At 43.0% G+C, this 25,198-nt stretch overlaps 1 protein-coding gene across 10 annotated transcripts in view; it reads left to right on the top strand.

The window, feature by feature from the left end:
* The window catches only part of MGAT5 (alpha-1,6-mannosylglycoprotein 6-beta-N-acetylglucosaminyltransferase), a 333,504-nt gene that overhangs the window by 122,356 nt on the left and 185,950 nt on the right, over positions 1–25,198 (top strand). For 3 of the 10 annotated variants that reach the window (XM_030916138.1, XM_030916137.1, XM_030916144.1), the window contains 2 exons: positions 8,022–8,401; positions 24,484–24,648. In XM_030916138.1, the coding sequence (XP_030771998.1) occupies positions 8,161–8,401; positions 24,484–24,648 (406 nt within the window). In that variant the 5' untranslated portion in view covers positions 8,022–8,160. Of the gene's footprint in view, positions 1–2,139; positions 2,157–7,872; positions 7,894–8,015; positions 8,402–24,483; positions 24,649–25,198 lie in introns of those variants that run through there. The other 7 variants (XM_030916140.1, XM_030916136.1, XM_030916146.1 and 4 more) reach the window with 5 other exon arrangements.

Here is a 25,198-nt window from a genome sequence, read left to right as displayed (position 1 = left end):
TTATTACCAGTAATCCTGTAAATGTGTATTTTTCTCCCTTTCATGTGTTGATTCAACCCTTGAGGTTGGTGGGACATTCCATTAGACTCATGGCTTCTTAATAATACTGGACTTTGGTTTCTGTTTTGTGTTTCATACAGAGAGGTCTCTTCCTTTCTGAGTTTCTGCATGCAGCTGGTAGACTCAGCTTGGTTTGGCGGAGGCCATGTAGTATTAGGAGGCAGGACTAGGGTGCTGGTTTGATTCTGATTCTAACCGGAAAACATAACATTTTCTGGCCTCAGGGTCTTCCTCTATAAATTGAGGGTTTGCATTTGATTATTTTCCTAAACAAAACCAGACGTTGTCTTCCAATCTGTAAAAAGGTATTTTATACATTTAAATTTATCATATTTCCTGTTAACGTTGATTGATACACCAGCAAGATGTGGTTCTCTGGTGACCACAAAACCAGGAGCTTTGTAAGATGTTGTTCAGTCATTGCAAGGTTAGCACCCAGATGATTTCTGCACTGTGTTTTGGTTCAGAGTAGAAGCAATCCAGATTCCTCTAATTATGAATGGGAGTGGCTACTATTTTAAAAAATAATTTACCAAGCACGCAGCCGGGCGCGGTGGCTCAAGCCTGTAATCCCAGCACTTTGGGAGGCCGAGACGGGCGGATCACGAGGTCAGGAGATCGAGACCATCCTGGCTAATACAGTGAAACCCCGTCTCTACTAAAAAATACAAAAAACTAGCTGGGCGACGAGGCAGGCGCCTGTAGTCCCAGCTACTCGGGAGGCTGAGACAGGAGAATGGCGTGAACCCGGGAGGCGGAGCTTGCAGTGAGCTGAGAGCCGGCCACTGCACTCCAGCCTGGGCGGCAGAGCAAGACTCCGTCTCAAAAAAAAAAAAAAAATTTACCAAGCACTCTAAGTTGCTTTTAATGGAAATTGACATGGAGGCTGAAAAGAGAAGTAGTAGAAATTGTTTCAAAGTTGAATTATTAACATCTAAAGACAATTGTCACTTAAAACATGGAAGTCAGGCAAGCAGCCTTGGAACTTCAAGACGTGTGACCGACTCACCTGACATTTAATTAGGGTAGTGCTTTTTTGTCATATAATTTCATGTGAATAGATATATGGGCCTGAATTTTAAAAAATACGTAAACTAGACTACTACTGAGCATTAATTTTGTGACCAGTAAGGTGTGAATTTGAAGTTCAAACTCCAATGTATGGAGGTAGCCAGGGCAGTTTTGCTGAGTCTCTGCAGTGTAAATTGATATGTATATTGATTGTCTCTACTATCTTAGGATTTGGCATGTCAAACTTCTTTTTGAAAAATGTTTAAAAACATTTTAAACAAAACCAAAAGTCAAATGAAAACATTTGTGGAACCTCTGGAACATCTCTGTGAATGAATTTTTGATGTTCTTAGGAGCACAGTTTGAGAACCAATAACTCGGTTGCTCACCCCTCTTCCTCCAACTCTAACAGTGTTCTGTGGTTCTGGAACTTTCTCCATGTTATACATGTGGAAACTGAGATGGACACACTTAGGATCACACAATGCCAGTGGTAGAACAAGCTGCAGATCAAAGATTTTCAGGTTTTTGATGCAAGGTTCTCTGTTTCTCCTCGTCACCCTTTCAGGTGTTATTTCCTGTGATCTTCTCAGCATAACAGTGACAAGACAAGTAGCCTCCGAGAAAGGTTCCCTGGTGCTTTCCCCTCCATCCCTTGTCTTAGACATATTTTGTTTCTGTAATCTCACTGCCCTGCCCCCCTAGAATTTTTTTCTGGAGTGTTTTCCAGTTTTCTTCTCTGTTAATGCCTGACTGCCATCCTATCCACTTTAGTTTAACCCTGCCTCTTCAAGGGTTTCACTACTAAGGGTAAAATCTTGCAAAAGGTAAGGTGCAAATGTACTGTCAGAATGCCCAGGTTCTGTGGCTGATACCAGAAGGAGGTCTTGGAGATCTTTGCTAATTTGCATTTCTTCACCTCATTTCCACCATCCTGTCCTTTCATCTAGCAAACACTTAATGACCACCCTCTGTGTGTAAGGCATGGCAACTGCTGGCATTTCTTGTCTTTGGGGGCCTCACAGACCCCATAGGCGAGATGAAACGGGATAGTCCTGTAGAGCAAGGAGGGAGCACGAACTGCTGTGAGTATGAGTATTCCACGGAAGGGGAGTGAGTACGAGTACTCCAAGGAAGGGGAGCTCCCCTCAGTCTAGGGAGCCCCTGGAGGCTTTATGCAGGAGGTGGGTGAGATTGGAGGGTGGAGATGTGGGTGGGATTTTCCAAGGAAATTGGGTGGACACAGCCGACTTAGGATTTCTTGAAGGTTACTGCACATGGTGAAGCTAAATATAGGCCCCCTAGCCACCATTTAAGGATGTCTATGAAGGAGCTCAGGTGGTACACAGAGAGGACAAAGAGGTCTGGGGATCACTAAGTTAAAGCAGCGCTGTCCTATGTGAATGTGGCACATGGGATGGTATTGTCCTGCAGGGCTACTGGAAGCGACCAAATCTCTGCTTGGGGCTGGCATTGCTTCTGAAGGGATAGGCTTTTCTGCCTTTGTTTATCCTCTGATAAACAAAGGATATCAGGAGGCAGGCCCTTGTGTAAGAAATAGGGCCTCCAGGGATGTTGGATGGCCACCTGGAGGAACTGCTTCGTTGGTCTGGTTCTCACTCCATTGGAACTGGGCTGCTGCTCAGTGTTCTCAGGTGGGTTGAGAAATTGGCATTTGCCAGGAGCCTTCTGAAGGGAGGCCTGTGAGGTTGTGATCCAGAGGTTATAAGAGCGCTCGTATGTGGTGAACTGTAAGTAGATCGCTGTGAGTTGCTTCTGTTGCTAGGCCGGTGGCCAGCCCTTAGTTCCTGCCCTGGTCTTGGCCGTGCTAGGCCTATGACGCTCATCTGCCTGCTCTAAGCCAAACTCCTCCTTTTCCCCATAGCTTTAGAGGTGGACTTACATTTTTTTTTTTTTTTTTGAGATATGATACACATATAATACCCATCCTCCCATTTAAAAGTGTACGACTCCATGACTTTTGGTATGTCCACAGAATTATACTCCCATCACCACAATTTTTAGAACCTTTTTGTTGCACCCTAGGAAAACCCTACACACCTAACCTATCACCTCTCATTTCCTTCATTCTCCATACCCCAGCCCTAAGCAAGTACTAATGTATTTTCTGCCTTTACAGATTTGCCTATTCTAGACATTTAATATAAATGGAATCATGCAATACGTGTTTTTTTGTGACTTTTTTTCGCTTAGTATAATGTTCTTAAGAGTCATCTATGTGTAGCATAATCAGTTCATTCCTTTTTATAGCCAGATAATATTTAATTGCATGGATATGGCAGTTTTGTTTCCTCAGTTGATGCACATTGGGCTGGTTTCACTTTTGTTTATTATGGATAATACTGCTGAGTATGGATAGTGCTGCTGAATACTTCTGTGTACAAGTTTTTGTGTAGACACGTATTTTCATTTCTCTTGGGAGAATTCCTAGAAGCAGAATTGTTTGGGTCATACGGTAACTCCGTGTTTAACTATTTGAGGAACTGCCAGATTATTTCCCACACTGGCTGCACCATTTGACATTCCCACCAGTGGTAGATGAGGGTTCCAGTTTCTCCACATCTTCACCAACACTTGTTCTTATCTGTATGTCCTTATGAATGTGAAGTTGGTATCTCATTGTGGTTTTGATTTGCATTTCCTCTAATGGCTAATGATGTTAAGCATTTTTTCATGTGCTTTTTTTTTTTGTTTTCAGGAGAATTGACACATTTCTTTGCCAGAGAGAGATCTCTGACTATCTTTAGAAAGGTGGAAGATGATTTTGTTGTGTTGAGGCGTGAGTGGGAAGGAGCAAGGTGATTGCTACCCTTTTAGGAAGTAGGAGGATAGAGGGAATGCATGTTGAAGTGGCTAGTTCTGCAAACAGACTTGGTGCAAACTTTTTTCTGGAGGTGAATTGATGAAGTCACAGCCATGAGCTGACGTTACTCTGGTTGGCAACAAGGTCTTCTGAGATCCACTGTATAGTCCCACTGTGCCCACTGGATGCACTTAGCTAGAGGACCCAGCTCTTAGAAGGTCTGGAGATAGCCATCTTCTTAGCTCCGGCAACAACTTCTTGATCACTGTTAGTCTGGGGCTTCCTCGTTAATTGTCAGGTCATTCCTGATGATTCTCCTTGTCATTTTGTGGCATCAAGACTCTCTGTGAGGATGGCTGTTCATTATCCTCCTCTTTGTCCACCTGTTACTGTGAGAGATAAGGGTGTCTCCTGAATAATGCTTTTGAAAAGTCTTAAGTTCTGTCATCTCAATAGGAATTGTAGAGATGCATTCTGTGATTCTCTATGTGTGCTGTGTGTATGCTGATATCGTTTCTATCATTTCAAGCTCTAAGTACCACTGGAGAAGAGAAGTTTCCTGGCACTTCTATAGTCACTTAAAATCTGGGCCCTCCCTAATCAGAACTGTACTCTGAACTCCTCATAGGTAGGGATTTTCACTTCAAATTTGCATGTCTCTGAACTGGGATAATTTTACCTAGGCTGAGATTTTTTGGCCATCTCTTTGCCCCTGTGATACACCATCTGGATGTGTTGGACCCTCTCCAAGGCAAGGACAGAGAAGAAGCCTTCTACCTTCTAAGGAAGCCATCGTTCAGGTCCTAGCCCTTGATCTTTGTTTTAACTCCACAGCTTGAGCAGCCTATTTAGTAGGGTTAATTGAGGAAGTAGAGTGGGGCTTCCTGTCTGAAAGTGGACAGCTAATTCCTGCCAGTGATTCGGGCTCTTTACTAAAATAGTGAAAGAAAATCACCTTTTTTGATATAGTACCTCACTGGCTTGCCCTAGGAAAATTCCTTCAGCCCTGGGGTAAAATTAAGTAATGAGTATGGGTTATTTAAAAAAAAAAAAAAAAAAAAGCCAGTTCCCAAGGAGCTAGGTGCAGCATCTAGTTCGTAATGTGGCTTTCAGAGTGTCAGCCCCTTTGGGTAGAAACTCCATCTTGTTCACTGTTCAGTCACCAGGGCCTGATGACAGCTCATGCTCAATATAGACTTGGAGCGGAGCGGAGTGGAGGAAGGAAAGAGGGCAGGTGCTGGTTGGTTGGCCTGCAGTTAGAAGGGCTGAACAAAGTCCTGTAGTGCCTTAGGCGACTTATTCACTTAGCAGATACTTTGTTGTGCCACTGTGGTCAGTGCCTTTCTCTGGGAAGGTGTGTGTTGGGGGAGGGGCTTCCTAAAGTGTGTCATGGAGTCACACATAGAAACTTTAAACAATCCAAGGTGGACCGTTGTTTTTAACTCATAATACTCCTTTATTCCCGGTTTTAAAATTTTTTAAAATTGATACAATAATTATACATAATAATGGAGTACAATGTGAGATTCAATCCACATATACACTGTGAAATGATCAAATTAGGGTAGTTAGCATGCACATCACCCCCAAATAATTATCATTACTTTTGTGGTGAGAACACTTAAAATTGTCTCTTTTAGAAATATACATTATTATTAACCATAGTCACCTTGCTGTGCAATAGAACACCAGAATTTATTCCTCCTAACTATAACTTTTTACCCACTGACCACTCCCTCCCCATCCCCTTCTCTCCTCCCCACCCCTGGTAACCACTGTTCTGTTATCTCCTATGATACCAACTTTTTAGCGTCTGCATGTGAGATTGTACAGTATTTGCCTTTCTGTGCCTGGATTATTTTATTTAGCATAATGTCCTTCAGGTTTATCCCTGTTGCTGCAAAAGACAGAATTTCTCTCTTTTTTTCTGGTTCAATAGTATTCCATTGTCAAAAGTGTTGTAAGACTAGGAAAGGAACACTGCAGGCTGGAGCCCTAGAGAAAGTGGTCTGAGGCAGGTGGGACCGGAGCTGGGGTTTGGCAGAGAGGCTGGGTTTGATTGTCAGCATAATGGAGAGCACTTATATGCCAGCTGGGTGGGAGGAGCAGCCGAGTGAAGACTGGGAAGCCCCTCAGGAAGCATGTGCAGGGTTTGTGGTGATGAGCAGACCAGCAGGTACGCAGGGGGAGAGGAGTGTGATGGGGCAGAGGAACTTATGTCATGATAGTATAAGACAGAAGTTGAGCCTCATGTTAATGGGCATTGTGGTGGTATTGAATAGTGATGGAATGTATGGGTCTGGAATCAGACTGCCTGGTCAAGGGCTCTGAAACTTAAGTGTGCATGAGAATCACCTCGAGACTTGTTAAAGTGTAGGCTGTGGACCACATCTCCCCAGTTGCTGATTCAGTGGGTGTGGGTGGGGCCTGAAAATTCACATTTCTCCCTGGCGATGCTGCCGTTACTGAGTTTGGGACCACATTTGGAGAACCACTGGTCTAGAATTGAGAGGTTGGCAAATCTTTTCTGTTAAGAGGTAGGTAGTAAATATTTTAGGCCTTGTGGGTTACATAGAGTATCAGTTACATATTCTTTATTGCTTTTCATGACCCATTAAGCATATACATATCATTGTCTGCCATATACAAACAGGCTGCTGGGGGAGTGAGGATGACATAGGGAAGGTGGGGCATGGTTTAATAACCCCTGGGCCATGCCTAGATGGTCAGTCCTCTGCCACATAGCTGGCTGACCTTCGCCAAGTTAATGACCTTTTGCCTTTCTTTTCTCATGTTTCTCATAAAACAGGGATGATAATATTCATACTTCTTACCATACAGATTCAATGAGCTAAGCCACAAAAGATTGTGTGTCACAATGTCTGGGACATAGCTAGAATTTATAATTTATTTTTATTAATGGTAGTACTACCAACTACTGGTTATCGGTTGATAGGCAAGGGGAAAACAGTAAGAGGCAGACCAACAGTGATCCAGGGCTCTGAAAGCTAATTGCTTCAAGATCCTGCTACCATTTTCTTTTGGGCTGCTTGCAAAGAAGAATCCTTTAAAGTATATATGTACACTCTGAAGTACATCCTGGGTTAGTCCCTTATAAGGGATTGGGATCATTGCTCAGTCTGTCCCTTGCGTGGCACTTAGAAAATGGCGCTGTTCGTAAGCTGACTGGTATTGGGCTCAGGACTCTGGCTGAAGGGATGGGCATACTGGTAACCATTTGCAACCTGTGCTTAGGTCCTACTTGTTGGAAGCCCTGATTAAGAAGAGTGGCCTGGTCTGTACTTGCATTAGATAGGATCTGAATGCATTAATATTGAAACTACTCTGCCTTTTAATGTCTCATTTTGCCTCGTGGTGGGAGTGAAAGTGAGAACCACAGAAAATCTGCCTGCCAGGTGTTCCACATTTCTTGTGCTACAGCATGCAACTGAGCAGTGAGGTATAGCTTTTCCTCATGTAGCTGGGAAAGCGGTACCCCCGCTTGTACCTCTGGCATATCTTCTCTGTGCTGGTGCACCTAGAGAGGTTGCCTGGTGGCCCTGAGAGAGCCATCTCATCTCTAAACACTGATAGTGAAAGCTGGCCATGCTCAAATAAGATGGAGCAATCTACCTCTTCCTTGTCTAGTTACCCCCAAGGGGACATCCACTTTCTTGCTCACCTCACCAGTTGCATGTTCTAGTCCTTGCCAGAAGCACATAATAATAACTTTGTAAGCTTAAGTTACAGGCACACAAAAGTGCTTGATGGTGATATGACTCCACCCTCTGCTTGGGTTTTTGCTGACATTCAGTGAAATATCCTTCCATCTCCTCCCCACCTTGCAAAACAAACTTCCTGTTTTGAATTTGGTCCAAGCTGGAACAGCCCCACTACACCTGTTAGCACACGCAGACACACACTTCCCCCTTCATATTTGCTTAGCTTCTTGTTGCCTAGCCAGATTTCCCCTCAGCTTACAGATCCTGAATCATAAGGTATTGAACTAGGAAATTTAAGAGTTGACATTTTACTTAGAGGTATTCAAGTGAAAACATGGCTTCTGGTTTATTTTGCTGTATTGTGCCATGACTACTTTGCTAATTCTTCTCCTCCTTCACAGCAGAATGGAAGTGAGGAAAGGCAATCAGCTGACACAGGAGCCAGAGTGAGACCAGCAGACTCTCACAGTCAACCTGCACCATGAATTTGTGTCTATTTTCTACGCATTAAGAGCCAAGGACAGGTGAAGTTGCTGGAGAGCAATGGCTGTCTTTACTCCGTGGAAGTTGTCCTCTCAGAAGCTGGGCTTTTTCCTGGTGACTTTTGGCTTCATTTGGGGTATGATGCTTCTGCACTTTACCATCCAGCAGCGAACTCAGCCTGAAAGCAGCTCCATGCTGCGTGAGCAGATCCTGGACCTCAGCAAAAGGTACATCAAGGCACTGGCAGAAGAAAACAGGAATGTGGTGGATGGGCCATATGCTGGAGTCATGACAGCTTATGGTAAGCACTGTGTTTCTGGGACCTCTCCATTAAAGTGTGCCTTGGCCTTGAAATGGCCCTAGAAGCTCCCAGACATGGTCTTGTCATGGACTGACACTTGCCATTGCCTTCATAAGCAGTGAATTGCACACAGAGAGGCATCTTTAGGAAATCAAAGCAATGCCGTTTTCATTGTTCTGAGCTGGTGTATGCAGACACACTTTCCCCTGGAATCAATGGGTTAGGATAGTTAGGGCTCTATTGGTTGTGTTTGCAGCTAGCTCCTTCTTCCTGAGCACATTTCAGGAGCCATGTGATCTCATGTGGGAGTGAGTTCAGGGAATGCTGAAAAATATTCTCATCGTTCCCTAAACAAAACTTAATTAAGGCTGGTAGGGGTGAGGTGAAGGGGAGGGGGAGGAATGGAAGCCAGTAAACTTAGAGCCAATTGTGTGCCTCCCTCCAGCCGATAAGTAGGACACTGGCACTCATCCTAGTGAGTTTTAATCTTTGGCTTCTTGAGGTTATGTTGCTCTTCTTCTTGCCCTTGTCTCTAATTGCCCTCACTTTGAAAGGAATCTTTGTGTACCTGTTGCTTTTTTTAAAAAGAATTTTTTTTCAGAATTATTTTTGAAATCATAAAGAGTAAAAAGATACACATATGGAATGTAACTTATTTTTCTTTTATGTTTAATATAGAAAAAGTTGGAAGCTGTAGACAAGCAAAAAAAAAAAAAAAAATTACACATAAGTCTACTACTCCAGGCAATAACCACAATTAACATTTCAGTGTGTATTTTTCTGATATTCTGCATATACACACACAAATATATATATATATACACAAATACTTACAAAAAAAATTGCAAATGGAATTTAGATTATGCTGTGTTTTGCAGAGCAGAATTGGTCTGTAGCAGATGACCTGTTGTTGAGTGAAAGAGTCTGATCATTGAATTGAGGTTTCAGTGGTCTCACTGAAGTGGTCTCCATGATAGTATAGATGAGATACAAGAATGGGGTTAGGTGAGGTGGAGAAAGTGGAGTTCTGTTTTGTGACCCACTCAAGGAAGGTGCCCTGAAGTATGCAGAGTTCAAATCGTGATTCCCAAAAATGTGCAGCAACAGTTCAGTGCAGATTGAGTTCAGACACAGGAAATCATACTCAGTTATACATGTTCTTTTTTCTTTCCAAAAGGGGAAAAAAACTTGTTTTTAAAAATATGTAGGCCGGGCACAGTGGCTCAAGCCTGTAATCCCAGCACTTTGGGAGGCCGAGATGGGCGGATCATGAGGTCAGGAAATCGAGACCATCCTGGCTAACACGGTGAAACCCCGTCTCTACTAAAAAATACAAAAAATTAGCCGGGCGAGGTGGCGGGCGCCTTCACTCCCAGCTACTCGGGAGGCTGAGGCAGGAGAATGGCGTAAACCCGGGAGGCGGAGCTTGCAGTGAGCTGAGATCCAGCCACTGCACTCCAGCCTGGGTGACAGAGCGAGACTCCGTCTCAAAAAAAAATACATGTAAAATTTTATACACACGTGTGTGTGTGTGTGTGTGTGTGTATATATATATTTATTAGGAGATGCTTCTAAGGAACATTGTAGAAATTCTTTTCTAGTTCTTACTATGTAAATAGTCATACTCTCTGCTTTTAATCTGTTAAAAGTGTAGGCATTGGCTTTTAATATATCTAAATAAAATGGTACCTTTTTTGAACTGATGGCTTTAAAAAATGGGATTCAACTGTGGGAACTTACACTGAAAAAACAACTAGGTAGTTTTTCCTAGAGTTGCATTTTAAAATTGCTCATTGACTCACACTTCTGTAACGTTTCCAGTGTAGTTTAGATAAACCAACAGAAAATAAAGCTGATTGTCACCATTAGTGTTACCAATGTATATAACATAGCAGGTAACACAGGTACAGTTTTAAAGTTTCTGGTTGTATGCATTTCATGTTATAGCTTTGAAGGGAAAGAGTTACAGCTCAGTGGTAATTTTCTCTTGTTTCTCTTAGTCTGTCAAACCTTTTCTATGGCCAAGAGGAAGCTCCACAAATAGCAAATTTGTAGGCTTTAAATTTCTCCAGTTGTTTTGGCTGTTTTTATTTCTTGTGTACTGCTAAAAATCTCATAGGGAAGGCTTCCCTACTTAAGGACAATAATTTGGTCTTAGCTTTTCAGCCTCACAGAGATATTATTTTTTAAGTTGCAAAAAATCCCAGAATAGACTGTTAGAATTTCAGCCACCTTATATGCCTGTAATCATAGGACTTTGCATCTCAAAGAAACTATAGAAATTATTCATTCCAACTTACTTTTGTAGATGAACCTTAGCAAAATCATTTGTCTTTTTCTCAAAAACAGCAAAGAAACAATCAAACAGGTCACATGAACAACTCTAACTCACACTGCTAGTTTTCTCTTTCTTCTAATCAACTTTAACATATCAAAGTGGTTTTGGAAGCTGAGTTTCTGGAATTTAATTGGACTTGTATGCATGTGCTTGAGGTATTGGGGGTTATCACATGGTGAGATCCTACTAAGACACAGTGTCTCATTTGGTGCTATTGACATTTTGGTTTCTAAATAGGTCTTGATTGTGGATAGGATATCAGCAGCATCTCTGGGGTCTCTACCCACTAGATGCCAGTAACAGCTCCCTAGTTGTGACAGTCAAAATGTCTTCAGACATGTGATAATTGTCCCCTTCCTGCCACCTTGGAGAACTGTACTAAGAGTGGAAACCACAAACGCCATCTGACATCATCTTTTTAAGGATGTTATCAAGCAGATAACTGGTTTTAGGTTTTTTGTTTGTTTCTGAGATAGTGTCTTGCTTTGTTGCCCGGGCTGGAATGCCATGGTATGATCTTGGCTCACTGCAACCTCCGCCTCCCAGGTTCAAGCCTCAGCCTCCAGAGTAGCTGGGATTACAGGCACACACCACCACGCCCAGCTGCTTGTTGTATTTTTAGTAGAGATGGGGTTTCACCATGTTGGCCAGGCTGGTCTCGGACACCTGACCTCAGGTGGTCTGCCCGCCTTGACCTCCCAAAGTGCTGGGATTATAGGTGTGAGCCACCGTGCATGGCCTGATTTTAGTTATTTTAAACTTGAAAGCCTAGTCTTCCCCCTGGTTTCCAGTTCTGGCACCAACAATTTGGATTAAACGAGAGGATCGTACTAGGGATTAGTATCGTCTAGGGCCAGTCCTAGAAGCTGGAGAGCCATTCTGATGACATACGCTTCCCTTGGAATCTGTCAGTATCAGTAACATTGTGTGACATGCAGGCAGCCCTGGCAGTTAATGTCACATGGTGGTGCAGAGACTGTAGGATTCTTAGTGGTGTAGCTGGGCTGGCAGAACGGTGTTGGGGATGCATGGGCCATTAGTTTGCAGTCTCTTTTTTGCCATAAATGCAGCCTATGTGCAGTGCACTGCCTACACATCTGCTTTGAAAGAGTGAAGAGTTGATCCTGTATGGCTGGGATTTGTGTCTGGTTTAAATGAATCCCGCAAAATGAAGAAAAAAATTCCTTCTTTCTCTCATCCCCATATTGGTATAATCAGAGGCTCTCAGGATAAATGGGTCTACAGTAGGTATTTGAGGGATTGTAGTAGCTGATTTTAGATGATTGCTGATTTATTAGAATTTCTGGTTAGAGATTCCAGGGCAGCAGGGCTCGGTGAACTATGACCTGTGCTCTAAATTCAGGACCTTTGTCTGATTGTGTAAATAGTTTTATTGGAACACCTCCACTCCCACTTGTTTGTAACAAATGCAATAACAGATAAACATGATAATTCCAGTATTTATTTCGTAATACATCTGAAACATTCTGAATCCATCGATCAGCAGTCACCATAGTTATTCTAAATACTCATCTGATCAAGTTCCTTATTGATTCAGCTACTTCCCAGGACTCCCATGGTCTAAGGCAGAGTCATCAAACCATGGCCTATGGGCCAAGTCTTCCTTGGTACCTGTGTTTGTAAAGAAAGCCATGCCCATTTGATTATATGCAGTCTGTGGCTGCTTTTGCACTATAGTGGCAGAGTTGAGTAGTTGTCATACAGACTACAAAGCCTAAATATTTACTGTCTGGTTCTTTACCAAAAATGTTTATCAGTCTCTGACCTCGATAGTCTCTTGGTGAGTCTATCTACTGGATTTTGTGGGTATGTGTGTGTCCCAAGTCTCTTTCACGCTTGTGTTTGGATTCACTCACGACATCTTCATAAGGTGCACATATATAAATGCAGCATTTCTCTAGCCTCTGAAAATGCTTCTTCTAAGTGGCAGGTCGGGAGTTGTAGTGGTTAGGAGCATGGGTTTTGGAGCCAACTGGTTTGTCTTTGCCATATCCTGCCTGCATGACTTAGGCCCTAGAAGCACAAAACTGCTTTAAAGTGGGGTGTCAGTGCCTCTCACCAAGGACTGTGAGACATGAGCAAGGTGCTGTGTGTCAGGTGCCTGACATTGTGTGCTTATTGTCGGCTTTTAGTGTGGCTTGTCACTAGTACTCAAACAATAATAGAACTTGAAGAATATCTTCCCTGCCCCAACCCATCCTTGTTTTGGTGATTTGAAAAGAGACTTCTGAACTTCTTTTGGATTTGGCAACTCCAAAGTGATACCCGGAAGATCTCCTGGGCAGCCCGTGTGGAACATTCAGTGCATTTGTTATTGGAGTGTGGAGGGCTTTTCTGTGTATTACTCTGTCAGTCTAGAGAGGAGTGTGTTGGCTTTCGCCTCCCAGGCAAGTGTAGAGCCAGAGCCCTCTGCAGGTCAGCCCCATCTGCATCTCCCAGCCAGTGTGGCAGGGGCCATGCCTGCCAGTGACGTCTCGGGGATTGTGTCATGGATGGTGCCACTCACCCGAGTCAATGCGATTCTTGTTTCTGAGGTGAATTGATCTCTGTCTCCAATAGCCTGACCCAAATTCTGATCCTTAGTGATACCTCTTATCTAACTGGACAGACCCGGTCCGCTTGTGTTCTCTAATGAACAGTAATGGAAACCTGAGGCGAGGTGACATTTCCCCTCATGGTACATCCACACCTTGTTAACCCTGGCTTCTCTGGGCTGGGGCACTGTCCTAGAAAAGCTGCTAGCTCAGGCTCAAGCAGCTGTGGGCTCCCAGTTTCTCTCTGCCGACCCCCATCCCACTTGCCTGCTGCCTGATTCCTCCTTGACCTCCCCGTTCTGTGTGCCTGCTCTTCCCTACCTTCTGCCTGTCTCCTGGTTCCCTGAGCTTTTTAGTCCTAGACTGGCCCTTTGGCTTCTGTTTTTCAAGCCTGGTCCTTCAGGAAATGTCTGTCATTGGCTGGACTATCCCCCACATTTTGTGCATACAGTGAGAAACAGATGGACAAAGGCCCTGCTCTCATAGATGCTTTGTTATCTTTGGAAGGAAGAAATAATAAACAAGAGAAAGTGAGATAGCAGAGTACATTCCAGGAAGAAAAATGGGGATAGTATTTAAAATATCTGAGGGATGACCGGGTACGGTGGCTGATGCCTGTAATCCCAGCACTTTGGGAGGCCGAGGCGGGTAGATTACAAGGTCAGGAGATCGAGACCAGCCTGGCTAACACGGTGAAACCCCGTCTCTACTAAAAATACAAAAAAAGTAGCCGGGCATGGTGGCAGGCGCCTGTAGTCCCAGCTACTCGGGAGGCTGAGGCAGGAGAATGGTGTGAACCTGGGAGGTGGAGCTTGTAGTGAGCCGAGATTGTGCCACTGCACTCCAGCCTGGGCGACAGAGTGAGACTCCGTCTCAAAAAATAAATAAATAAAATAAATAAATAATAAAAAATATCTGAGGGACTACTTTGCACTGGAAGGTCACCTCTCTCTCTGGAGGTAACTTTTAACCAAATGACACAAAGGAGCAGCCAGGTACAGTGGAAAGAGAGATGGAGGCAGAGCATGCCAGGGAGAAGGCATGGTGTGTGCTAGGCCCTAAGGCCAGCATATGCACTCCAGAGTAGAAGGGGAGGCCACTGTAGCTAGAACAAAGTGAGCAAGGAGTGGCATGGAAGGTGTTTGAGGCGGTGAGAAGCCAGCAGCTCATGCAGAGCCCTGTAGGCTGTGACTTCTGGTATCAGTATGGATGTTCTTATGCGGAAACCAGACCTTGACCTCACCCTATAGTTCACTGCTTTCTCTGTGGGAGGGAGGAAGTTTTTTCCTTAAGGAGGCACACACCGGGGTTGGAGAACCAGCATAGGGCTTTTGGTTGCTGGTTGGGGGCAGTGGAGAGGTAACTGCAGTGGGCTTCTGATTGACCCTCATTGGCTTAGGATGCTGTATCTAAGATGTTAACACCATTTAGAACTGCTGAAGATTGCTCTGAAAGGTTAGCAGCCGCTGTGTGTTGCAGATCCAGATAATGTTCTGAGATTCGAATGAGACCTTTTGCAAGTGTTGCCTTCCACCTCTCCTGTGAAAAAGGAATAAAAACCGGTTGGCTTTCATTAAAGATGCAAGCATGTAGAGGGTTTTTTAGTTTTTTTTTTTTTTCCTCACTTTTCTTTTGTGTCTCTCTTCCTACAAATAGGGAAATATGGTCAAGGAATAGGAATGGTTTCTTTTTTTTCTTTCTTTTTTTTTTGAGGACTGGGACTGTTGTGGGATAATGTGGAAAACCACTGTTGCCAAAGTAGAAATTCCCTGCCCTTGAGAGAAATGCACTGTTCTTGGAGTGAAACTGGTAGGGAAAAAAATAGCTGGGCTGTTTGGTGTGTCTGAGAAGGCTTTAGTTACTCTATGGTGACGTGGCTGATGTGATTAAAGAAAGGGTTTTTTGGTTTAAAAAGCTTGGAACCTAAAAATGGGCCTCTCTGTGGCTTGGGACTTTTCCAGCCATCCTGTGGTAGAGTCCAGCCTGCCCAGTATCCTCATCAAAGTCAGGCCAAGTTCATAAGCACACCCAGGCCACTCAAAAGGTCTGAGGAAGACCTTGGGAATGTTTTAGACAGGAGAAGTAAACTCAGAATAAGGGGCTCATTCTTCTACTCCTCAGTCATTAAAGACCCTTTCTTTCATGCAGCACCACTACTTCAAGTCTGGATTGAGGAGTGATTGCATGCACATGTGTGGGGTTGGAGTCTGCCATTGCCATGTTCAAATGATAAGGCTCAGAATGTCCCTTGTCTTACCTGGCGGCCATAGCTCTCTATGACCCTCTGCTTCTTCCCAACTGTGTCCTGGTGCTCTTTTGCTGTCAGAAGTGCTTGGGCAGACCTCATGCTGCTGCGGACACCCTAAAAAGCTCCGCACCCTCTCAAGTCTACTAAGGCATGGTGGCTGTCTTCTAGGACAAGACTGTTGCATGGTGGCTGAGCATTCACCTGTCTCTGCGCCTCTGCATTTGCTCTCCCCCACCCCTTCCTCTCTTCCTTCTTTGTTTGTAAATAAAGTTTGTTAGAACACAGCCATGCCCATTCCTTCTGTTTCAGAGAAGTTAGCCTTCCCTCCTTCACAGGAGGGCCCAAGCCCACTGTTACTCTCATTCTTTATAATACTCAAGCTACTTAGCATCAAGTATTTGTTGTATAAGCTGATCGTGTGTCTCTCCCGCTTACAATGTAAGTTCTGAAAGAGCAGGGACCTTGGTCTGTTTTGTTCCCCGCTGTGCCCCAGAACGTAGTACCTTTTGCCTGGCACATAGTAGGAGCCATGAATGAATAGCGGCAGCCCCTGGCGAAACTGTGATGTTCTGTGTGGTACAGTTACAGCTGGGACTCATTTGAAAATCACAATAATGTTTTTAGTGAAGCAGGAAATGAGAAGAAATTCCCTATGGGCTCTGCATCTAAGAGGCTCCAAGTAGCTATTATGCATGATCCTGACATGGAAACTATTGTTTATTCTGGAAGGTAGTTAGTGTTTCTGTTGGAGGGATAGAACACGTTGTGTTCCTTACTGATGTGTGACCTTGAACAAGTCACCGATCATCTTAAAGCTTACTTCCTCTTTTGTAAAACAGACAGTATAATACACTTAACCTCATAGGCTTGTTGTGAGGATTACAAATGACAAAGTTTACTAAGGCACTTAGATTGACTTAGATTATTCTTGTACTTTTTTTTTTGGTGTTTTTGTTTTATTTTTGTTTTGTCTTATTTTGGAGATAGTCTTGCTGTGTCACAAAGGCTGAAGTACAGTAGTGTGATCATGGCTCTAGCAACCTCCGCCTCCCAGACTCAAGCCTTATGTCCACCTCAGCCTCCGGAGTATAGGCATGTGCCACCATGCTAGGCTAATTTAAAACAAAAAAGTTATTTTTTCTAAAGATGAAATCTCACTGTGTTGCCCAGGCTGGTCTCAGACTCCTGGCCTCAAGTGATTCTCCCACCTCGGCTTCCCAAAGTGCTGGGATTACAGGTGTGAGCCAGTGTGCCCAACTAGTACTTAATCAAAGTGCATTCTTTCCTATTAGTTATCACTAACTCTGACTTGAATGTACCTGCATCTGTTACCACCCAGCCATAACTGTTCATGTAGATCTGACATTGTTCATTCGTTTGAACACAGGGCTTCAGCAACCTGTTTATGTAGCTGTTCTTAGCATTTATAGGGGTAGAACCTGACCAGATGTGAGAGGAAATATGCTCTGTTTCAGAAGAGGTGAGGCTTGCCACCACCCTCCTAAACTAGGAGATGTGGTTGTCATTGCCCTCTTCAAAAGATACAGTTTTCCTCTGTGGGCTGTAAGATAAGCTGGGTGTGGCCAGTTCACCTTTGTATCTAACCAGGGCATTGGTGGTGGTGGTGTTTCTGGCATGGTACAGTGAGCAGGAAGGAGTAGTGTACAAGGCCACCCTTTCCAAGAAGCTGCGGGCCCTGGCGTCAGGTAGGGGACAATGGATGACAATAGGCTTGACCTCTCAGCACTTCTCTGATTCCTTACCTTTTCTATAAAAAAGGCTACAAGTCTTTGTTTCTATTCCATGCAGCTGGCTACGTGTTAGGAAAATTCAGAGAATAGCCTAAGAACTCTATTCTGGATGTTAACAGATTCCATAAAGCACTTAATATCATCAATAGGCCTAGATAGGATCCTTTACCAGATTCCAATGCATGGAAATTTCCTCGATAGTAATGACACCCTCTGCATCACCTTAGGAAAAACATTCGCTTCTGGGCAGAAGTTCTGGTGAAATCTTAAATCTGTAGTTCTAACTCAGAAGAGAAGGCTAGTCAGTGTTGCCGAGCATCTGAGCTGCTCTTTGACTTTGTGATAATTGTTTTATGCCCTTTTGTGTCCAGAATCTGCTGCCTGGGACAACTGCAGGGTAGAAGCCACCTTTGTCAGTTCAGGAGCAGGCAAATTATCCACCATGTGGCTTTAAAATTCAAATGAGATAAGGCAGTAAGGGTCACTAAGATGTTTCTGGTGGGTAATGCCTTACATGTCTTTAGGGTACTGGTGGCACTATCTTTGATTTCTTTTTTTTTCTTTTTTTTGAGACAGAGTCTCGCTCTGTCGCCCAGGCTGGAGTGCGGTGGCCGGATCTCAGCTCACTGCAAGCTCCGCCTCCCGGGTTCACGCCATTCTCCCGCCTCAGCCTCCCGAGTAGCTGGGACTACAAGCGCCCGCCACCTCACCTGGCTAGTTTTTTGTATTTTTTAGTAGAGACGGGGTTTCACCGTGTTAGCCAGGATGGTCTCGATCTCCTGACCTCGTGATCTGCCCGTCTTGGCCTCCTAAAGTGCTGGGATTACAGCTTGAGCCACCGCGCCCTGCTATCTTTGATTCTTAAGAGCACAATTCATGTACTATGTATATATATTTAAAATAACACTTAATGCCTTTGTGACTTTGAAAATAATGTGAATTTTTATGTAAAATTAGAGCATATGAGGAAGTATGGAGATGAGTAAAGAATACATATACTCATTACCTCTAAGTGCAGATCTTACCCAATAAAATTGATTTCCCTTTTTTCTTAAAAAAAAAAAAAATGTGATACATACATGTGTGTATATGTGTCTATATGTACATGAATATATGCTTTTTTTTAAATTAAGATACTGCATTTCCTTATGCCATTAGGTATTTTTGATGACTGTACACTTTTCCTTTTTTATCCATCCACTTAATAAATATTTATTGAACTCCTGATATTAATAGCTAGTGGCCATAAACAGAGATGACGAGCAGACTTGGTCTCTGCCCTCTCTAAGTTTACAGTCGAGTGATATATTCTATCTTATGAATGGCTGACATAATGTAATTTAATCTTTTTGTTGTGTGTTTGGGTAATTTCCAGTTCTTACCTGTAATAACACTATTTTATAAATAACACTGCTTTGAATGTCCTTGTATATAATAAATGGACTCTATTTGGGTCATTACTGTAACTCTATTATCTTTCTGTGGAAAGGTCACTCTAAAATTAATTTAAAAATATATAATTGATGAAACTTGACATTCCTGACAGTCAATGGAAATAAGAGGTTGAGGTTAATTCTTTTTTCATTAGCACCTTCCTTTCTCATTAACGCCCTGTCTTTGCCGGTTTCTCCAGAGCAGCAAGTGAAGCTGCTCTGTGGCTCTGTTGTTCATGCTCTGCCTCTCGGGCAGCCATGGTGAAAAGGGATTTGATTTAGGAGCAGGCACAGATGTAAATTATTTTTGGCAGTTCAGATGTAAGACCTTGCTCATTGCATAGTTGGTTTTGTGCCATAGTATCATGGCAGCCGCACCTTCACAGTAGATCTCAACCTTGGCTGTGCCCCAATCCTTGATGGACTCTGCAGATCTGGATTTAGTGCATTGAAGATGCAACCTGGTAGCTCTGCACAAAGTGAGTCTGATGCACAGCAGGGCTAAGAAACACTGCTTTAGAAGCATGTTCTAGGAAAAATGGGGTGGTGGACAGCGCAGCTCCCAAGCATGGCTGTTTTTGATAATTCCTCAAATATGGATTGATTTTGATGATCTGGGAAATGAAGGTTTACCTCGCAGTCTCACATTATTAGCTGATAGATCTATAAACTTTATTCCACCAGTAGGGCCCTCCTTTCTATTGAGATCCATTCATCTCCTTGAATTCCAGAGATGGAGAAAAGTGTGACTTGCAGTTATAGCTCCTTGGCTGTCTGCTCAAGGATGTGTCTGTCAGCCCCTTCCAGTCACTTCTTACCCATTAATGCCATGGCTTCCTGGAAATGAAAACTTAACAGAAGCTGTCAAATAACCTGTTCCAGTGCAGTTTAATCGACCTTACCATTTATCAAAGAATGCCGGCATGATAGAAACCAAAGCCTACTTTCCCCAGAGAGACATTTTAAATGTTTTTCAACTACTTTGATCTCATCTTCATCATGTACAGTAAGTTTTAGGAATGCAGAATTGCAGTAGTAATGTTGGGATTAAATTTTTATTGCGAAGGCTTTGAACCACAAACAAAATTTTAAAAGCTCATTAGTAATTGAAAATGATAATCTTGCTGAGGATGCATTTTATGACTATAATAACTATAAGACACAATGAAATATTAAAATATTATACAAGAATTTGGAGTAATATTGTTCTTTCATTTTTATTAAACTATAGAAATTCTTTGTATAGTTGTAGTGAATAAAAGGGTTGCCATTAGGATTAAAACACAAACAGACCGGCACAGCGGCTCACACCTGTAATCCAAGCACTGTGGGATGCTGAGGCGGGGGTGGATCACGAGGTCAGGAGTTCGAGACCAGCCTGACCAACATGGTGAAACCCCATCTCTACTAAAACTACAAAAATTAGCTGGGTGTGGTGGTGCCTGTAATCCCACCTACTCAGGAAGCTGAGGCAGGGGAATCACTTGAACCCAGGAGACGGAGGTTGCAGTGAGCTGAGATCATGCCACTGCACTCCACCCTTGGCCACAGAGCAAGACTCCATCTCAAAAAAAAAAAAAAAGATTAAAACACAAACAAAAAAACTGTTATTTTTTTCATTTTATTTTATTTTATTTTAGATGGAGTATTGCTCTGACTGTGTTACCCAGGCTGGAGAGTAGCAGTACGATCTTCGTTCACTGCAGCCTCCGCTACCCGGGTTTAAGTGATTCTCCTGCCTCGGCTTTCCGAGTAGCTGGGACTACAGGCACACGCCACCACGCCCAGCTAATTTTTGTATTTTTAGTAGAGACGGACGGGGTTTTCACCACGTTGGCCAGGTTGGTGTCGAGCTCCTGACCTCAGGTGATCCACCAGTCTCGGCCTCCCAAAGTGCTGGGATTACAGGCATGAGCCACCATGTCAGCCTGTTATTTCTTTAAAATTGTGATAAAACTGTTAACAGTGTTTGGAGGTTTAACAGTAAAATACAAAGGTGCAAAATAATTTCATTGCCTGGAAACGTATAATTTATTGAACCTTATTTGTGAGAGTACTATAGTTTGTTTCATTCATTCATTTGTTTACTTACATAACACATATTTAATGTGCCAAGCACTGTATAATGGTACAGATATGGGCTTGGCGTCATCTCTGTCATTGTTTTTTATTAACAACATCCTTAATCTTGGGTTGGCTGCTTTGAAATGGTGACTCAGGTAGCTGCTTGAGTTAAAAATGAACTTTTTTCTTTCATATTGGGAGAGAAAACATGCCTACCCAGGTAAAGTGCTTAGAGAATTCAAGGTTTTTAGTAGCCTTATATTCCATCTTCATTTTAAGGGAGAAGATATAGAAAGAGTCTTAATTTTAAAAAAATCTTGGATCACTTGATGTATTTGGTAGTCGCCAGTGTCAGCTGGTGGATGTTTAGTGATACTGGGTCAGGTGACCAGAGTTGCCACAGGACAGGGACCTGAGTGAGTCTTAAGAGTGATTGGTATGTGTTTTCCCATGAACACATGACAAAATCCCAGAGGTTATTCTCTGACAAGTAGATTCAGGGGAAGCAAGTCAGAGATGCTTGCTGGTGGATGGGTCCGTTGTAGTTCTTAAGAGGCGGTGCAGCATAGTGGGTAAGAGCCATCAGCCCTGGAACCAGACTGGGTTTGAGTCCTGGGTCTGTAATCACCTCTGCTAAATTATTTAGCCTCTCTGTGCTGTGATTTTTTTGTTGGGCATAGGGATGATCATATGCTCCTCAGATTGTCTTGGTAGGATTAAATGAATTAGTTCATTTAAAATGCTCAGCACACTGCCTGGCATATAGAAAGTTCAGTAAGTAGAGGAGGTGATATCAGGGTGGCTGTGGTGATGGTGATCCCTCCTCCTCATCATGAATCCCCTTTTACACTCCATGTCACACAGTCACAGAAGGTCAATCTTTGGCAGATGGGGTCAACAAGAAATAGTAGGTCAGTTGTATTTACTAGTCACTGTAATTTGAGAACTGAGGGAGAATATCTTCTTAATTATAAGTGTGACAACTTCATATCCTACCTACAGTATGCTCCACTAATGACTATCACCAGTAACAATGGATTGAGGACTGTGTCCAGTAGTCTGTTGAGAGCCCATCAGCATTGGCTCATGTTCTGTTAGCTCTCCCTTAGGGAGGAAGGCAGAATTCCCTCACTGCAACTTTCCATTGTATTTGTAGCAGTCCCTCCAGTGAATGGAATTCACACATGATGCAGGTTCATTCAGTGGGCATTTCCTATCCTGTAACCCCTCTATCACAGTTCTCTCTCCATGTCTTCACAGAGGGGCAATGGGGAATACAGAGGGTTTGAGAGAATGTACCTAATTCAGGGGTTCTCAAATGAGGGCAGTTTTGTCCCTCCAAGGAATATTTGGCAGTGTCTGGAGACGTTTTTGATTGCCACACCTGGAGAATTGCTGCTGTCATTCAGGGAGTAGAGATCAGGGATGCTGCCAAATATCCTACAATGCAAGGACAGTCACCACGACAAAGAATTACCTGGCCCAAAGTGTCAGTAGTGCCGAGGTTGAGAAATCCTGAGTTAAGTCACACTAGAGGGCCAGGGCTTCTGTGCTTGGCCAACTACAATTACCAGTGATAGTTAAATGCTATTCTAGATCGTATTCGGATTCTAGCTGGCTTGATGACACAGGCTCTAGGCAAAGAGGCTGAAATGAAAAGAAATACTGAGGAGTATTTCTTTATACTGAACATTGCCCCTTCTCGCTGGCACGACTGCCCCCTTCTGCGTGGCTGGCCTCTGGCACTCTTCAGAACTCTGGAGAGCCAGTTGATGCATTAGACTCAGTGACAGAACAGGTGACCGACTCCCGCTGTCTGTGCCAATTAATGATGTGCCTGTGACAGACTGAGTCATGCCGACTGTGGGACTGCAGACCGCAGAGGAGAGTGCTCTCATGACCCTTTGGATAAAGCAGTAAAGCTTTGCATCACCTGAGGAGAGATTTCTTTGGGAAGGATGAGAACATTTTCCAGTGAAAGTCTCTATTTTACTTATATATTTAACAAGCGGTTATGCAGTGCTTATTATGTGCCAGCCAGTATTCAAAACATTTTATAAATATTAACTCATTAACTCCTCTCCACAACCCCAAAGCTGAAGTGTTGTTCATGTCACTCTTTTACAGATAAGGAAACAGGAATGCCAGAGGTGGGACTCAAACCTAGGAACTCTGGCTCCAAAGTCAGGCCCTTAACCACTGTGTTATGGATGAAAGACTCTGAACTTCACCCTTGGTTTATTTTTTCTACCCAGGTTCTTGACTTCGGTTTGGTCCCATTGAGACATCAGGAAATTAAACAGTCCTGAGGCAAGCCTTCATTTTATCAGCTTCTTATTTAATATCTGTGAACCTCAGTTTTCTTATCTGTAAAATGGAGTCACATCTACCTCATAGGGAGGATGTGAAGATAAAACAGTTGTCCATTTTGCATTGCTATGAAAAATACCTGAGCCTGGGTAATTTATAAAGAAAAGAGATTTATTTGGCTCAAGATTCTGCCACTGTACAAGAAGCACAGCACCAGCATCTGCTTCTGGTTCACTGGGCATAATGGAACAGGCTGGTGCACCTTTGTCAAGGTTTGCTGGGTGTGATCTGTGCTGTTTTTGTGACCACGTGTGTTTATTTCATGGTCAGATCACCGCATCTGCTCAGGGGCAAGTTTGCTATTTTCCGGGAGAATGGAAGGTGGCAACTTCCCGTTTGTCTTAACTCAGGGCTTTTCTCAGTCCTGCTACCCACGCTCTGTACTTTTCCCCTGGCCCACTCCCAATTCAGAAATGGGTCTGGATTCTATTTCCATGGATAGTTATGCAGTCACCCATCTGCTTTTCTGACACATACAAGTCAGTATATCTTTCTGTGATTATGAATTTTTAGAGGAGAGAGTCTAAGCTTATCTTTTTTTTTTCTTTGAATATCTTGACTACAAATAGTAAATGCATCCATGGGGTGGAGTTCCTGTAATTTATCCAGAGGGAAGTGCAGTACTCTTTAATGTGTAGTCAGATGTGTGAGAAAGGGAACCAACTCTTAAATGTAAGAACCATGAGAGTATATCCCCAGCATCTAGAATAATATGTGGCACACAGTAGTAGCTTAATAAATATTTGTGAGCAAATGAATGGCTCTAATCTTTATTTTAAATATTTCCTAAATCTGATTATAGTCAATTCTGGGTTATGTAGCAGACCTGAAAATCTGGAGCTGTAGCTTTTATGAAGTGTTAGTGTATGTAACTAACAGAATTGAACACTTTTTAAAAAACTGGGACATGCTAGAGTATGCAACACGAAAAATAACGAACTTGATCCAGAGGCTACTTTGGGATCTTGCTGTACCCTTGAGGTGTCATGCTTTGTATGAGAAACTATGGTGCTGTAAGGAGGAATTCAATGTAGTGCTATAGCAGGATGCTAACAAGGAGTTTTCCCTGTTGACCAAGTAGCTGGAAATAGTTATACCATGTCACTTATTGTCAGGCTTGCATTCTGCAATAGACTGATGTATTTAGTAGGATCTGGGCCAGATGAAGATGGCCCTTGTCATCTTTCAGATATGGTTTAACAGATCTTTTGTACCACTTCAGAAGCGTTTGAGAAGTTTTATTCTCCATGATGAAGAGAGAGCAAGTCAGGCAGATATGCAGAGGCCACAGAATTTTAAAATTGTCTGCACTTTCTTTTACAGATCTGAAGAAAACCCTTGCTGTGTTATTAGATAACATTTTGCAGCGCATTGGCAAGTTGGAGTCGAAGGTGGACAATCTTGTTGTCAATGGCACCGGAACGAACTCAACCAACTCCACCACAGCTGTTCCCAGCTTGGTTGCACTTGAGAAAATTAATGTGGCAGGTAAAAATAGCAATTCTCTGCCCTGATATGGAGTCACACCCTGCTTTGGACCAAGAAGAGAATAAAGGAGAGCAGTGGTTCTTACTGGAACCCGCATAATATAAATTATATAAACTTGGCATGGCCATTGTAAAGAGAAGTCTAAATTTATTTTTTAATAGCAGATGTTAAAATGCTTTTTATAGTTTTATCATGATGCATAATATTTGGTGGTTTCTGTGACACATTTGCTCTTAATGAGCTCCTGGAATTCACTTGTAAAGAGAAGATTCATAGCATGGATTAAATGAAATATAGAGGTTATTTGAGAAGCTCATGCCTTTTAGAGTTCGTTCCTCCTCCATACTCCCATCAGACAATTTTGAAAGTCTATTACATATAATAGGTTCTCTCCTCCCTGTTGTTAAAAAAAAAAAAAAAAAAAACCACCATTGCAGAAAATGCCTCCTATGTATATATGGAGAAATAGAAATTATGGAAATGGCTTTTAGGAGATAAATGGTCCCTGCCTAATCCTAGGCGGATTCTGTAGCCACTCATGTACACCGCC

Source organism: Rhinopithecus roxellana, chromosome 14 (genome assembly GCF_007565055.1).
Source record: "Rhinopithecus roxellana isolate Shanxi Qingling chromosome 14, ASM756505v1, whole genome shotgun sequence".
NCBI classification, from domain to species: domain Eukaryota; kingdom Metazoa; phylum Chordata; class Mammalia; order Primates; family Cercopithecidae; genus Rhinopithecus; species Rhinopithecus roxellana.
This window is presented reverse-complemented; position numbering and strand designations above follow the sequence as displayed.